The sequence below is a fragment of the Ceratotherium simum genome, chromosome 15 (genome assembly GCF_057802395.1).
Source record: "Ceratotherium simum simum isolate JZ-2026a chromosome 15, ASM5780239v1, whole genome shotgun sequence".
NCBI classification, from domain to species: domain Eukaryota; kingdom Metazoa; phylum Chordata; class Mammalia; order Perissodactyla; family Rhinocerotidae; genus Ceratotherium; species Ceratotherium simum.
This window is the reverse complement of record NC_141914.1, coordinates 37461508-37478508: the sequence shown is the minus strand read 5'-3', so window position 1 is coordinate 37478508 and position 17001 is coordinate 37461508. Positions and strand designations below refer to the sequence as shown.

The following is a 17001-nucleotide window of genomic DNA, read 5'->3' as shown; positions in this document are numbered from 1 at the left end:
GCATCTGGTGAGTACCTCACTCCCTCACCCTAATCTCAGCTCTGCTGTCAGGATTGTTGTGAGAATTAGAGATAATGTCTATGAAGTATCTAAAGCATTACCTAGTACATAGTAGATGCTAAAAAATTAGTAATTGTTGATGATGTTGATGATAAGTTGGTTCATAGTATTGACCTCATAGAGTTGTTATGAAGACTAAATGAAATAATATAAGTAAATTGCTTAGCATAGGATTTGGTATAAAGCAAGTGCTCAATAAGTGTCAATTCCTTTCCTTCCATCATTTTAGTTTCTTTAACTCAACTAAGGATTTTGGGAAAGAGAAGCTTTATTAGCTGTACACAGGTGACAGTGCTTCTCCCTGGCCAGAAAAAAAACTGGGTTTGGTTCTGGCTCTGTCATTAAGAAGGTAAAACAAATAATTTATTTGGGCCATCATTATTCTCATATTAAAGTGAGAGGTTGGTTCCTCATTCCTCAGAGATTTAGCTAATCTCCAGCCTTCCTTTTGGATGCAAAATTCTAAGATCTGGAAGATAGCTGATTTGCAAGGACAAGAGGCATCTATTCAGGAAAACAAATTGCCAGGGCAGTCTTACTAACCAAAGGCAACCCAAAGCTAAAAAAATAAATGTAGCAAGGAATTGAAATTTCTTTTAATTTTCATTAAAAGACGTGAAAATAACCAAACTTTACTATCGTAATTAGAATGTTGCTCAGATAGGTGTTTTGTTACCTTTATGTCAAGCAGGGATTTTGGCTAATTAAATACCCTTTAGTTAACATACACGGTTCCGCATGCTATAAGGATGAATCTTGAAAACATTGTAAGTGAAAGAAGCCTGTCACAAAAGACCACATATTACATGATTGCATTTGTATGTAATTTCTAGAATAAGGAAATCTATAGAGACAGAAAGTAGATTAGTCGTTGCTTAGGGCTGGGGGATGGGATAGAGGGGGAGATTGAGGTGCAATAGCTAAAGGGTACTGAGTTCCTTTTTTTTTTTTTTTTGTGAGGAAGATCAGCCCTGAGCTAACATCCATGCTAATCCTCCTCTTTTGCTGAGGAAGACCGGCTCTGAGCTAACATCTATTGCCAATCCTCCTCCTTTTTTCCCCCAAAGCCCCAGTAGATAGTTGTATGTCATAGCAGTACATCCTTCTAGTTGCTGTATGTGGGACGCGGCCTCAGCATGGCCGGAGAAGCGGTGCGTCGGTGCGCGCCCGGGATCCGAACCCGGGCCGCCAGTAGCGGAGTGCGCGCACTTAACCACTAAGCCACGGGCCGGCCCCTGAGTTCCTTTTTGAGGTGATGAAAATGTTCTAAAATTGGTGATAGTTGCACATATCTGTGAATATACTAAAAACCATTGAACTGTACACTTTGGGTAAATTGTATGGTACGTGAATTATATCTCAATAAAACTATTTTAAAAAATGTTTTCTATAATTTCACACTTTCACGGAAAGACCGGAGTGAAAATATGAAAGCCTTTTGGAGGTGATGGGCAGAAGTTTCACTTTTTCTGTCAAAATCAAAACAGGTTCCCAGTTTTCCACTTTGTTTTCTTTCCCCTTGGAAATGGATGGACCTCCATTTTCTACCACCGAAGGTTAAATAAAACCCCCACCTTGGTCATTTTATTATGCATTATTGAAATACATAACAATGCATTAATAAATAATAATATGCATAATAAATAATAAAATGCAGTCTGTTGGGGGGAGGGTTTCTAGCTGTTCCTATACAAAATAAACTATTCTTATTCTCAGGCTTAGGGACTGACTATAGCTATTATTTTGTTTTATCTTTGCCAGAGAAAATTGTGTTGGATAGACAAAATGCTTTCTTGTTTGGAAGAACATCGCTTCTTTTAATCACAGGCTATATTTCTTTACAACCGAGAAAACAGACATTTGTTGTCCTAGATTGACTTATTTCATATGAGTCCCGTTTGGATAGAAAAGTGTGATCCCCTGAGACAAAACTGGTCACTGACAACCCCACTCCCTTTCTGATGAAACTTCCAAGGGATCCTTTTGCTCTGTCTTCGAAAGACACACTGCCCTGAAGCTAAATAAAGCTGTTCACACTGTCTCACTGTCACACTCAGTCCTGCCTTTTTTAGCTTCTACCTGCTTTTGGAAGAATTGATTCCATTTCTGATTGGGGGAAAACTTCTTCAAAAAGAGGAGACTCCCCGTTCATATCCAAAGAGGTGTCAGTGAAAAGAGAAGATGGAACTGTGGACAGAAATAACCCACTGATGAAGCTATCGAGAGTGTGGACAAGAGGACAGAAAGTTCTGAGATTCTGAGAGAGTCATAAGCAAAGATAGTTTCATATTAAACCTCTTGATATGGCTGAGTCAGCTGATTAAAAAGGAAGCATCAGGGGGCCAGCCCATGGCCTAATGGTTAAGTTCGATATGCTCCAGTTTGGCAGCCCCATTGGGTTCTGGGCATGGACCTATACCACATGGCAGCGGCCATGCTGTGGCAGCGACTGCACACAAAATAGAGGAAGATGGGCACAGATGTTAGCTCAGGGTGAATCTTCCTCAGCAAAAAATAAATAAATAGATAGATAGATAGGTAAAGAAATAAAAAATGGAAGTATCGGTTTCTCTCAGACCCCTGGTTGGTGAAGCTTATAACCTTTGAACTCAAGTGACGGCTGTGAAATTCCACCTAATTTAACCTTAACGCACGATATCCAGTCAGGAAGTAAAACAGGCATGGCCCTGACTCATGCTTTTTTTTATTTCAAGTTTTGGCTTCCCCGGTGCTCAAGTTCTAGGCGTTTAGGTTCGAGTTACCACTTCCCCCCACCCCCAAACATGACGCAGATGTATGTTAATAACTTCTTTAGAATAGAGTTTCAGGGTCAGGTGTACTGACTCAATGCTGTCTGAAAGTATTTACTGAGATTCAGACCAAGATTAAGAGATACATTTTCGAGTATTCTGCTTGCTGGGCAATGGATGCTAGTCGGTGTCTGGAAGACACCTTGCCACATGTTAACTGATGAAGCCAGAATGTTTCCAGTAACCTACACTCGAGGACACTCTTTTGTGTGTGTGTGTGTGTGTGAGGAAGATCGGCCCTGAGCTAACATCTGCCAATCTTTCCCTTTTTTTTTTTTTTTTTTTTTGCTGAGGAAGACCGGCCCTGGGCTAACATCCATGCCCATCTTTCTCCACCTTATATGGGATGCCGCCACAGCATGGCTTGACAGGCAGTGCGCCGGTGCACGCAGGATACCACCCGGCAAACCCCAGGCCACCGCAGCGGAGCACATGCACTTAACTGCTTGCGCCACCAAGCCGGCCCCTCGAGGACACTCTTATGCTTGCCTGAAAACACTGTTCTGAAGGGATTTCCAAAAGTCCCAGATATAAACATCTCTTTAGACCAGAAACTTTGCCTCGGAGAAATTAGAAAATGAGTTGGACTCCTATTTTTAAGAGAAATAGAAGGGGGAGGTGACATGTCCTTCCCATGAAACTCTATGAAATTTTTTAAATCTGAAAAGTAACTCAGTTTATATTTTTTTACGCAGAGAAGCACACTGAATTTGCCATTAAAACCCCATCCTGAGCCAGATTATGAAGTGTTCGCAGTTGGCCGGGACCAAACCTGGTGGAATAGCTCATTTCTCCCTTACCCCCAGGCAGAGACAGGCAAGAAGCATATGGGCAAAATTCTCTCTTGGTTGGAACCACATCTCCGCTTTTAACCACTGGCTGTATTTCTTCAGGATACAACTGAGAAAACAGATGAGATGCCAGATTTCTTCACTCTCATCTCTTAATCATGTGCATAATAAATATGCACCTCACACCCCACCCCCTCACTCACCTTTGCCTCTGTCAGAGAAGGATGAGTCAAACACACATACACAGAGTTATAAATCACCTGGAGAGGATTGCCAATTATTTCCGAGGACGTAATTCTATTTTGGCACCAAGCTATTTTCTCTAGGAAAATATCTACCTAGTTTTACACAAACTGCCACAGGCCAAAATATTAATAGAGTAACTTTAAAAAATGTTTATGACAACAGTCCTAATTTAGAACAATATTTATCAGCATGCGTTCCTTGGACCTGCTACAACTGAAAAACCTCGAGGGTTTGTTAAAAATGCAGATTCCAGGATCTCACCCCAGACTCACTAAGTGTGGATCTCTGGCGATTGAGTCTTTGCATTTTTAATAAATTCCCCAGGTGATTTCCGGTGCACATGAGCATTTGCTAGTCATTGCTTTGTCCACTGGTAAGATTATGGCAAACATTTCTATCATGATTTCACAAAGGTTAAAACAACAAAATAAAGATCTGTGAAAGTGAATGACTTGTATCCTTGGCATTTCTGAATCATGTCTTAATACTTGCTAATTTTTGGACTGCAAGCCAAAGAAGGGAGAAACAAAAAGTTAATGTATTTGTGATTAACAATTTCTGTTATCAGATGCATATTATTCAACACCCTCTCCCATGAAAGTTCCAAGTTCACGGTTTTGCAGATACTGAGAAGTCTAATTTTAGCTTACAGCTATAATTATGTTTTGTCCTTCTAGCTACAGAAGTTTATTGTGATATGTCTCTGTCTGCTCAGATCCTATCATGCAGCAGTAAATCTTCTAGAATCATTTAAAACAAGCTTTTGCTGATAAGATAATGTTAAGTAAAAAGGCAGGTCACAAAAAAATTAAGTTCCAACTTTGTAAACAGAGATATATAATGGGAGACTGGAAGAAAGTACCCCCAAATCATCACCAGGTTTTTTCATTAGGGTTAGCTCCCGCTCCCTTTAAGCTATCTCTAAATTTATGTTCATTTTTTAAATTTAAAAAAAACTTTAATCTGTTGGCTTTTCAGTTAAAAATATCAACACTACTATAATTTTAACTTACTATTAAATCAACTTCAAAAGCACAAATTAAGAAAAATTTATGCATTGGCCCAAAATCCTAATACAACTATTTTAATTTCTCCATTTCCATTCTAAACTTTATTTACAAGCGTACATACATGATTTTAACATAGTTGTATTTTTAGTTTATCCACAAATTTGAGTTCTGCTTTTTCTATTTTGCATTACTTTAAACGTTTGCACGTTTCCACATTGCTTCAGAACTATTTTAAAGGCTACATTTTTTAAAAAGTTTATATATTGTACTTTATTCCTGTATGTGGGAACATTTCTGCTGTATCTAGTTTCAAGTTATTATAAGCAATATAGAGAATCATCTTTGTATATGAGGTTCTTTTTTTTTTCTTTTATTTCTTTAGAATAAATTCCTAGCAATGGTTTTAATAGTTCAAAGGGCATGAACATTTTTATGGCTCCTAATGTATAATATATTTCCCTTCAAAAAAACTGTACCAATCTTCATTACCACAAGCTATATGAAAAAGGACTGGATTCCTAAAAAGGCTGGGAAGTGTTGACTTTTTTTAAAAAAAGCATTTCACTTTATTCTTGTTACCTTGTTATGTACATTACTGTTTTAATCTTTATTTCTTTGTTATGATTAATAATTTTTAGTTTATTAATATATCAGGCTAAGGGGTTTACATATACAAAATCATGTTTTTCTATAAGAATAATTTAAATAAACATATGAAAGCTATAAAACCCTATCCTCTATATATCAGATATTACAAGAAAATAATAGTATTCGAGATTTTTCAGCATATTTAATTTTTTTACATCAAAAGAACAAATTAATTCAAAGGAATAATAGTTTCTTTTATTACTGAGAGAAAATAATTTTTTTTCAGAACTAGAAAGTTCACTTAATCCATATCTTCTTTCTTTAAAAATGACCACAAGAAACTTAAAAAGTCCATTGAACAAGGAACTGGAATGATAAAATGCAAAAAGACAGTAATACTAAAATGTTTTTAAAATAATTAAGACAACCATTCAATAAATAACTTACCTGATCTCACCAAGCACATCAAACTGATGAAGAAGTATAACCTCAGCATATGGAAACTGGAGAGAGTGTGTGTTACATTCACAAGAAGAACGATTTCCTTCAAAGAGCCTTCGAGTCTCCACTGAGGGCTTTGCTCCGAGAGAGCCCAGATAACTAACCCAGAGGTGTGGTGACAACAGGAAGTTCCTGAGGGACTGCAGGCGGGTCCATCCCTCTCAGGATATTTGACTCCTCCTCTTTTCAATAAAAGGTCAGGTATGTTTCTGTCTTACACAATTTTATGCATATCTTAACATTATAATATATATTTGAAGAATGACGAGTTCAAAATAGTTTCATTCTTTGTGGGCGGTTTATTAGTTGTTTGGCTTGGTGTGTTGAAATCAAGTGTGATTTGAGATATTTTCCCCTCTTGTTCTTATGAATGAAACAAATCCGGTTAGTGTTCTGTTGGTCTGTGTATACAAAACTACTTTTTATGTTAATTCACACACTCATTCCTCATAGGGCAGTCTTTACATTTTATTAAGAACATTTCATTAAGTCCAGTCATATACCTACATTTGCCAAAATATGCTTCAGATTAAAGGAAACTCTATGGTATTATATATATTTTTATTTCTTCCTATCCAGAGATCACATCTCTCTGTTACTCTGTTCTTCTCCTTCTTCTTCTTCCTTTTTTTTTTTTAAGGAGAAGTAAATGCAAAAGATTTCAATAGAGAACTATGCCAAAATCCATCCACCTCAGTGTTAGCAGTAACTAAACTTGTGCTCTCATAGCTACAAGGTAATTTAATTCCCTTTCTAGTGGAAGTGCTTTTGCAACACTTACTCAGTCTTGTGGTGGTCTGACAAGCTGAAAGATAAATTAATCAAGACACTAACAATTTAAGAATACATTTTCACCCAAAACTCCAGGTAAAAGCCACTAGTCATTTAGCATTGTCTACCTGAAGTATGTGTTTATGAAGCAACAGCATCTCTCATATAAAGTTATCAGTTCTCTGTGTCTACATCCCATTTGAGTAACAGGGGATTCCTTGCAGGAAATAGATTATAGCAATGATTGCCAAAGAATCAGTACATCAGAATCACCTCAGGGGCTTTTAAAAGTATTGCCTATAGATTTTTGTGTCACACCTCAAACCTAATGAAAGCCAAGACTCCCTAGCTGTGGTCCCCTGACCTGGGTTCAAATCCCACGTCTTCCACTCACTAGTTTTGTGGCCTTAAGCAAAACATTTAAGTTCTCTAATTCTTAGTTTTCTCAATTGTAAAATGAAGGTAATAAAACCACACATCTCCCAGGGTTGATACATGGATTAAGTGAGCTATTATAAATAAAGTTCTTAGCACTGTGCCTGCTATCAAGGTAAGCGCACTCACCACTTGGTAACTATTGTTATCACCTAAGTGGTCTCACAGTTTACACCTTTCCCTCCCCTCAGAAGGTGGGCTGCACAACGTTGAGAAGACGGATCAAGGGGAGAATCTCTGTGGGATTTTAGGAATGGAGATCACCTTACAGCAGTGATGTTTCAGGTGAATGACTGACTAAAGTACTTTAGTCTATTTTTTTTTATAATTTTATTTATTTATTTATTTTTTCCCCCAAAACCCCAGTAGATAGTTGGATGTCATAGTTGCACATCCTTCTAGTTGCTGTATGTGGGACGCGGCCTCAGCATGGCCGGACAAGCGGTGCATCGGTGCGCGCCCGGGATCCAAACCCGGGCTGCCAGCAGCAGAGCTCGAGCACTTAACCACTAAGCCACGGGGCCAGCCCCAATTTTAGTCTATTTTTGTGTTTCATCTCCTGCTTGGAGAAATAAGTTAAGGATACATAAATAGGAAAATCAAATATATGACCTGCTAGGTTTTTTATTTTTCCATTTTGTAATAAGCTTTACTAATTTGAAAACAACTGCTCTCTGGAACAAATGGAGAATTGTTTCACATTCTCTTAGGAACCTGTTATGGGACACATTGCTCCCTGTTGGATCAGTGTACTTGCCTGATAAATATTTGTTGAGCTCATATCAGTTTTAGTACCATGCCAAGTGTTTATCTAGACGGAGCCAATGTACATTTTCCTGGAAACTAGCCAATTATAGGAATAAGAATCATTTCCGTTGGGCAGCCTTTTTGTGTTACTATTAATGATTTTCTTGCTGGTAGACACAGAAGGTCCCCTAACTTCCTAGCTGTGTGCTCGTTTCTACTTCCAGCATTCAAAACAGCACAAGAATCAACGGGAGAACGAACTCATTCCCTCTTTTTTGGGTTGGTGAGAAATATCAAATATGAAAAAATATAAAACTTTCCAAAGGATGGGGAGGGGAGAGGGTGGGAGAACCGGAGAATGGATGTGACTATAAAGCACTAGCATGAGGAATCTTTGAGAGGTGGATTAGTTCTGTCTCCTGCTTGTGGTGGTGGTTACAGGAATCTACACAGGTGATAAAATTGCACAGAACTACATACACACACACACACACACACATACGCACACACACAAATAGGTACATGTAAAACTGGTAAAATCTAAATAAGGCCTGTAGATTGTACCAATGTCAATTTTCTGCTTTTGATAGTGCATTCTAGCTATGTAAGATGTTACAACTGGTGGAAGCTGGGTAAGGGTACATGAGACATCCCTGTACTATTTTTGCAGCTTCCTGTGAACCTATAATTATTTCAAAATAAAAGTTTTTAAAAACTCCAAAAGAGAGGCCAACTCATAACCATTTGAATGTTAAGATTTATTCAAAGATGCTCAGGAAAACCATTTCTTTACTTACCATCAGCTAGTCAAGAGTAAATAATGCTCAATTTTCTCAACACTGTGACCTTGATAAATGACCACAACTCAAGAAGGGCAATATCATAATATCACTTCTCAATATCACAATTTCCCTCATTTCGAATGTACAATAACGTACTGGCTTTTTTTTTTCTTTAACCTAGAAATCACTTGCTACAGAGAGCAGAGTAGAAAGGGGTGGGTAAGCTTTCAAATGCGTGGACAGGAAAAACAGGTATGGAAGTTAATGGAACTGAGAGGAGTTGGTTTTATAACTCTCGCTGGCTTCAACCAATGACCTATGTCCTCTCCCACCCTGGTCTATGTTTCCAAGCTGGTACATGACTCACTGTAACATCCTTTTGTCTTCTTATCCGCATCAGTGACCCTGGAATCTCTCACTTGCGATCCAAGTCTGGAAGATAAGTTTGTTCCCTTGATTCATATTCTACAAGGAGATCAGGGTAACTTTCCCCAAATTCATATATTTGTTTCATTTCTTCATTCCTTCATTTATTGAACATTTCTTGAACTTCCATTTAAAAAAATAATAAGGAAAAAATAGGAGATAGCTCCTTCCCTCAAGGAGACAGACACATTAATGATCATAATAATACTAATATAGACATATGGATACACATCCCATAGGAGAACCAAGGAGGAAGCAATAAGATGATGGGAATCCCAGAGGGAGGAGCCATTGGAAAAGCTTCACACAGGAGGTGCCTTCTGAACTGGGTTCAAAAGAGTAGGTAGGAGTTGAAGAGGTGAAGAAGGTGGTGGAAATGCATTCCAGGGACAGGGAACAAACTTGGAGGTATAAAAGAAGTGTGGATTGAGAGTAAAGTAATTTGAAGACAGGCTTTGAAGAAATTTGTGTCATGCTTAGGATATTGGATTTTATCTTCAAGGCAGTGGGAATCTACCTTTTTTCTTGTTCACTTATTTATATGTTAATATATTATGATTATATAACAATACAAATAAATATAATAAATAATATGTACTAGAATCATATATAATATAAAAACATAATAAATAATATTAATATATGTAAGATAATATATTTAGGTTAACTTATTAACATTATTATATGAATAATTTTTTTTGATAGTTAATTACAAAACAAGAACTGCATTCTACTTTTCTGGCTTAAGAAATACTTTTCATGGAATAGAGCTACTTTGTTTTAGAAACGGAGACTTCCTTACAAACAATGTATCAAATGAAATCAATGTAAGTCCAGTGTTTTCAGTAACTGCTTGTTTTCAGAGTGCTGCTCAGACATTTCAAGGAGAGACTGCTCTAGCAAGGCCTGTATGCACACTGGCAAGACAGAGGCAAAATGCTTTTACGTACTAAAAGTTCATTAGTATGTAATGACTTTTTTTAGAAAAAGTTAACAAAAATTTCAGAGGAATGCTCAACATTTAACATCCATCCATACTATGTATTTTAGATTTATCTGGATCTTAAACTGTTGTTTTATTTAATTTTTAAAAAATTTTTATTTATTTATTTTTTCCCCCAAAGCCCCAGTAGATAGTTGTATGTCATAGTTGCACAGCCTTCTAGTTGCTGTATGTGGGACGCGGCCTCAGCATGGCCGGAGAGGCGGTACGTAGGTGTGCGCCTGGGATCCGAACCCGGGCCGCCAGCAGCTGAGCGCGCACACTTAACCGCTAAGCCACAGGGCTGGCCCCTAAACTGTTGTTTTAAAACAGTCTTATCACAACCAGATTTCTATTTTCATTTTAACTTCGCTGGCTTCCCAAGCATTGGTCATGAGAATCCTGCACCTTCATTAGACAATTATTCCCTGGAGCAGGCACACAGAGTTGTCTGTGTGAGAAGAAACTCTACGGGAAAATTCCTGTAATTTGCAAGGTCTATCCTTGTGACTTCTGACATGGGCTCCCATTTGGAACCATGGTGAACCATTTGAGGGGCTCATGCTGTCTAACCCAGCAGGGTATTTCTCATCTGGTGGCATCCTCCTCTTCTGGCTGCACCTCCGTTTCAGCTGCTCCTAGAGATACCTGTCTCTCTTTTCAAGGTTCTCCCTAGGGTCATCCTCAGTAAATTTTAGGCTTGCCCCATATTTTAAGTCAGACCACTCCAAACAAACCTCTGGAATTTGGTGAAAATTAACCTAACCATTTTTAACGTTTCAGTAACAGAAAACCAGAAATTTAATTTATAAGTTTACTTAATAAATAAGAACAACAACAAATTTACCTTCCTTATCAAGAACAACAAAAGGCAACAAAACAACAACAACAAAAGACAAAAAGAGAGAGATTACCCTGAAAATAGATAGAAGAGGGACAGGGTAGAAGAGGAGGTGGCTATTGCAATGGTGTGAGAAATTATCAGGTCATGATCAACAGTAGTTCTGATGGTGAAACCGAGCACGAAGAGGTTAAAAAATCTTCCCTGCGCTAGCAGCAGAGAGCAAAAACTTGGAGATAAGCTTTGCTAACTGCAGCTGTGCATATTCAGCATAATCAACTTGTTTAAAACTAACCAGGTCTTTCTGTCCCTCCTTAGTATATGAACAAGCTGTCTTTCCCAGGAATTCAAGGTCCAGACATCAAGAGTCAGCCTCACAAGGCCACATGCAGGCTGAAGATGAAAACTAACCAGAGAAGCCCAGACAGTCAAGGGAAAGAGATTGAGTCCTCAAGGCCAAAAGCAGGCTGGTGGGAAGGTGCCAACCAGCGTGGCCATGTGCTCCCTCTCCCTTACCTAAAACCCCAGCACAGGCTCTCCCTTGCAACCTTTAAAACCCCTTGCCTCCCATCTTTCGGGGAGATGGGACAAATTTGAGAGCTCTCGTCTCCTGGCTGACGTTACCCAAAATAAAAACTCTTTCCTTGTTCCAGTTTTTATTTGGCCCCTCTTGTGTGGCGGGTATCCGGTTAACAATGGGTTTGGAGAGGGGAAGGGGCAGATTATGGAAAATGTAAAATGCGGAATTGGCAAGTTAAATGACTTGTTAGATAGGAGAAGGAAAGAGAGAGAAGAGAAACATTAAGCACTTACCTCTGCTAGGCGTTGAAGGAGGTCCTTCACATACAGAAACACATTTAATTGGCCCACAGATCTGAGAGGCAGGTTTGACTGACTCTATTTTACAGGTTAGGAAACAAGCTTAGGTAGGGCCCGGTGCTGTTTCTCCACATGAGGCAGGCAGAGCCATACGAAATCAATGTGAGCAAATTTTGTAATAAAATCTAGGGCAAGAAAGAACTGCACTTGCTTTTGGCATAATAAGGCCAAGGTTATTATTAGACAGATTGAATAAGATCAAAGTCACCTTATTAGGAGGATACATTTTCCTTGAGTACCGGAAGAGTTGGTCCCCAGAAGGAAATTAATCTTCAGGGTGGTGAATTCTGTTGGATTTTAGGCACACTAGGCCAAAACCAACAATATCTCATCTATAGGTTCTTACCTTCTTCCATAAAATGGCCCAGAACCCCTTTCTGACAGGGATCAGCAAAGACAAAGTTGAGAGGAAATCTTTTTTGGGGGGTGTAGGGGGAAGATTAGCCCTGAGCTAACATCCGTTGCCAATCCTCCTCTTTTTGCTGAGGAAGACTGGCCCCAAGCTAACATCTATGCCCATCTTCCTTTACTTATATGCAGGATGCCTGCCACAGCATGGCTTGATAAGTGGTGCATAAGTCCGTGCCAGGGATCCGAACTTGCGAACCCCGGGCCACTGAAGTGGAGCACCTGAACTTAACCACTATGCCACCAGGTGGGCCCTGAGAGGAAATCTTTTAACACTCCGAGAATGCTGGAAAAGGGAAAATTTGCAAGACTAAAGAATGGACTGCAGGGGTGGGTCTTCACTGTTCCGTGAAGGGGAGGTAGGTTTTGAGGAAGATGGGGGAGGGGCCCTGGAAAGGCTTGAAGGAGAAGGTCTTAGCAGGAGGACAACGAGGATCTTTATGGAAAGCTGGGGCAATCGTTTGGGATTCCCTATGAAAACTTCAGCAATGAGGTCATGCCCCTACGGCGGTACAAGGGCGCAAGTTATCCAGAGCAAGGGCGGAGATCTCAATGTCCTTGTTACTCCACATGGTTTTGGGATTCTCCTCCGGCCCTCCGGTGAGGAGTTCCTGGGTCCGGGAATGGCTGCGACAGCGCTGGGGTTGGGGTTAAGGATAATCCCACTCCTTGCCCAGTGGACGGGCAGTGGCCCATGCCCCTACTGTGGACAAGAGGACTGCGAAGGCACCAACTGGCAGACGAGTCCCAGGCGGGAGCGACAGTAAGGCTGAGTCCCCTTTTTTTCTCCGTTTCAGAGGGCAACTGGAGGCACTAAGAGGACACAAAGGGGGTGTCTGTGTGCGGGAGGCTGGCAGCTGCCACACTCATGACTTACTGTTTGCTGATGAGGCCCAGGGATTCAGACTGAGGTCTGTAATTCCGAAGCCCTCCCACTTTTCATGGCGGATTACCGACATTTCAGTATTGAGTATGTGCATGTGCTATTAATAAGGCAGGAAAAGAAAAAATATTGTGCTCTGGTATTGTACTAGAGTGCTCTGAGACGGGATGCCAATACTTCTTAAATCTTGGTGGCCAGAACCTGAGACCAGCTGCTATCCTAAAGCAGCTTGCAGTTTGCTGATTTATGTTTTCAACGAAGCTTGCTCTTTTGTTTTGGGGAATCCCTTCTCAATACTTGAGTGGTCTTCTTGGTTTGGCAAAAGCAAAGACCAAGTCTTATAGTGGAATTGATAGTTGGGACACAGGTGAGCTGCTCTAAATAAGAATGCCAACCATAGTCTTCTTTTAAGTTAACTGGGTGTCTGGCCTGAAATAGGTTAGGGTAGAGGTGGAGGGGAAATTCTCTTCTGTTGGTGGCTGGTAAAAGATGTTGAGAAGAGTGGAGCAATTACCTCCAGGGGAGAAGAGTCCTTTTGGGAGGCAATGGGCTATGGGCTATAAACGCTGTACTTGTAACAGCCACTTCTAAATCTTCTTCTCAGCTTTGTAATTCTCTTATTCCCAAACTTTCAGTAACAGCCCGGTGTTAGGTATGTTTGGGGGAATTAAGGGAGGGGCCCATGTCCACACTTAGGATTTGCTTCCACCTTCTAGGAACTGTCCCCCATCTTCCCAGGTCAGAGTGGTGGTAGCCACAGGTGTAGCTGGTGATTCTGGAGCTCTAGGGGGTGGCTTGCAGCAGAATTCTGGAACACTGTTTATTGATCAAAGGATAAGGCTGTACTAGGGAGTGCCTGTGTTGAAGTTCAAGTCAGTCTGGAAGTCTGGTCTTAACAGAATCACAGGTAAGGATCAAGTGTAGTCAGGGATTGGATCTGTGGGGCATGGAAAACTTTGAGGATTCCCAGGACTGTTTGGGGAGGGGACTGGATTTTCTATTACCAAGTAGGGTGGGACATTTTCTGTTGTTGATAACCAGAAGTGTGACCTCTAGATAACAGAGGGAGAGTAATTAGCAGCACTCCCTGCCAGCCCAGGGGAGGGGACTAGTAAGTACTAGTAGGCTACAGGTACATTTTCACCCTTAAGTTTCTGTGAAGACTTCCTTGAGTTGTGCCCTTCCCTTCCCCCGTACTTCGCTTACACGTTTATCACAGCAGCCAATTACCTGGTATTGTAATTTGTAATTATGTCTCTCCCAGTAGACTGACCTCAAGGGCAAGGAGCTGGCGCTGGTACTCAGACTCCGGTTCAAATTCCAGCTATGCCACTAGCCAGCTTTGTGACCGTAGGCAAATTACTTAATCGCTCTATGCCATGATTTCCTCATTTACTAAAAGTGGGCACAGACTCCCCATCGCCTGCGGTTGCTGGGAGAAATGAAGGTGACAATGCATGTAAAGTACCAGGCATAAGGTATATGCCAAGTAAAGGGCGCCTAGCAGGGTAAACATTTGTTAATTAACCTGACCTACCTTTATTTCGTGCACTTAACCAACATTTACTGAGCACCTACTGTATTTCAGACCCCCGGAGAGCTCCCTCCCGGATGGAGATGCCTCACGTGTGGCCTGTGGGCCTTGTCCCGCGAGCCGTCTCAGGACTGGCTCAGCCAAAGAAAACCCCGCCCACAACCCTTTCGATCTCGTCAGCGATTGGACCGGGACTGTCCCGCAGGCATTTTTGGTTGCTAGGCTCGGGAGGTGGGGTCCTAGGTTGCGCGTGCGCAGATTGAGAACGAAGATGCTTTCCGGTCGGGCGGGAGGAGGTGACGTCAGGAGCGGTGGCGGGTGGGGGCCTCCTGTAGCCCTGGGGACGTTGTATCTGTGGGCCCTCGGTCCGCGTCACAAGTCAGCGACTGAGCCTTGGCAGTGGTGGCCGAGGCGGCGAAGGTGGCAGCGGCGGCGACAGCTCTGGGGTTTGCGTCTCGGGGTGTGTCGGCCGCCGCTGCTGCTTGGGCCTGGTATGTACAAATGGCTGGTTAGGATTCTCGGCACCATTTTCCGTTTCTGTGACCGTCCGGTGCCCCCTGCCCGGGCCCTCCTGAAGAGGCGGCGCTCGAACAGGTGAGAGGAGAGGGGGCTGAGCGCCGGCCTAGCTTCTCCCCCGCCCACCCGGGCTCGGCCGGGGTAGCGCTGGTCCAGCCAGGCCCGCCCTGCTCAGCCGAAACAGTTGGGGGGCCGAGGCTGGAGAGGTGCGGGTCGCGGGTGTCCTGGTGACGTAGTCGCTCCCTCCACAGTGTGCGGATGCGACTCCTGTTGATGGAACCAGCTGGTTGTCTTTGGAGTGGCCGGTGATGGTTAGGATCTTTGATGTTCCTGTCAGAGTCCAGGCTGGTTGCTGTCAACAAATGGGGCTTTATCATACTTTGCTGCTCTTAGGTTGAAAATTAAAAATTGAAGGAATACTGTCTTTGTTGTGGCTCACTGTTTACAAAGCACACTCCCAAGTGTCATCTGTGGGTAATAAGTGCAGTTAAAGGAAGTGAAATTCATAGCTTGCCCAAAGCCGTTTTGACTGCTAGTACTGTTCTCTTAGCACCAAGAGACAGCAGCTGTCTTGTTCTGAAACAGCTGTCAAACTGTGTGTTCTTTTTTTGTGGAGGAGGGAGGGAGAGTGGTTCTGTGCTTTAGAATTAGTGTATGAGAAAAAAAAATTAGGTACTTCATTCTTTTAAAAAGATCACTAGTCTGTACTCTAAAATTCAGTTAGCATTTTGGGGAAACTAAAAGCTTTTCTTACTTAGCATTTACTCCTAGTTTTGTCCCATTTCATAGTGTCTACCTCCTTGCCTAAGAATTAATCTAGAGAATAAAATACCATACCAATTCTGTACACCCCCCGCCCCAACTTTTAGTGATCAAGTGTTAATTTCCTTTCTTATTAAGCATCGAGATCATTGAAGGTGGTTTCTTGGAGCTTGAGAGAACAAGATGGTTAATAAATGAGTCTGAGAATGCAGGTCATTGATGGAATTGGCTGTTGGCTAAATTCCATCATGTGTTCCAGAGAGGACAAAGTTTCAATTTATTCTTCCTTTCTGCCTTTCTGTAGGGTTGATATAAGGATCATTTGAGAACATGTTGTGAAGTGCCTAAAATGATGCTTAGTATATATAAGGGTAGTATTTGTTTATTCGACCCTGAGGATCTCATGCAGAGGCTGGTGCGTGATAGGCACTTGGTACATATTGATTGAATAAGGGAATGTTAATTTCCTCTCCCCTATCCTTTCTATTTGCTGTGAATCCCTGCTAGTCAGGGAAACAATGGTTTGGAGATAAAAATCCTGTTCTTTACCACACATTCTTAATCTACAACAATCCTTCTCAATGTTAAGCCATTTTTCAGTCAAAATGAAGCCAGGAGGTCTTGTTGGGATGTTTAAAGTTATGAACTGAATGGTATTCTCCTGGGATTTCTTCTGTTCATTTTTTTGTAAATATGATCAATCATAATCATCTTGACAGGGATGATTTGTAGTGTACCATGAAACTTTAACATTCTTAAGGTATAGGTCCAGGGCCAGCCTGGTGGCATAGTGGTTACGTTCGCGTGCTCCCCTTTGGCAGCCCAGGGTTCGCATCCTGGGCATAGACCTATATACCTCTCATCAAGCCATGCTGTGGTGGCATCCCACATACAAAACAGAGGAAGATTGGTAACAGATGTTAGCTCAGGGCCAATCTTCCTCACAAAAAAAAAAGGTCTAGGCCCAAAAACTTTCTTGAATTCCCAAATTCTTTATTACCACTGTAATATAGTTTCCATGATAAAAAT

General features: G+C 41.3%; 2 protein-coding genes across 5 annotated transcripts in view; one reads left to right on the top strand and one right to left on the bottom strand.

Annotated features, from left to right (window-relative positions):
- LIPH (lipase H) overlaps window positions 1-6121 on the bottom strand; it is a 48843-nt gene extending 42722 nt beyond the window's left edge. The window contains exon 1 of one of the 3 annotated variants that reach the window (XM_087439903.1): window positions 5953-6121. In XM_087439903.1, the coding sequence (XP_087296029.1) occupies window positions 5953-6001 (49 nt within the window). In that variant the 5' untranslated portion in view covers window positions 6002-6121. The remainder of the gene's footprint in view (window positions 1-5952) is intronic. The other 2 variants (XM_087439902.1, XM_004424620.3) reach the window with 2 other exon arrangements.
- A 6563-nt stretch (window positions 6122-12684) lies between these two features.
- Window positions 12685-17001, top strand: part of SENP2 (SUMO specific peptidase 2) — a 33923-nt gene continuing 29606 nt past the window's right edge. Inside the window, exon 1 of one of the 2 annotated variants that reach the window (XM_087439895.1) lies at window positions 12685-13040. In XM_087439895.1, the coding sequence (XP_087296021.1) occupies window positions 12718-13040 (323 nt within the window). In that variant the 5' untranslated portion in view covers window positions 12685-12717. Of the gene's footprint in view, window positions 13041-14748; window positions 15289-17001 lie in introns of those variants that run through there. The other variant, XM_004424619.3, reaches the window with a different exon arrangement.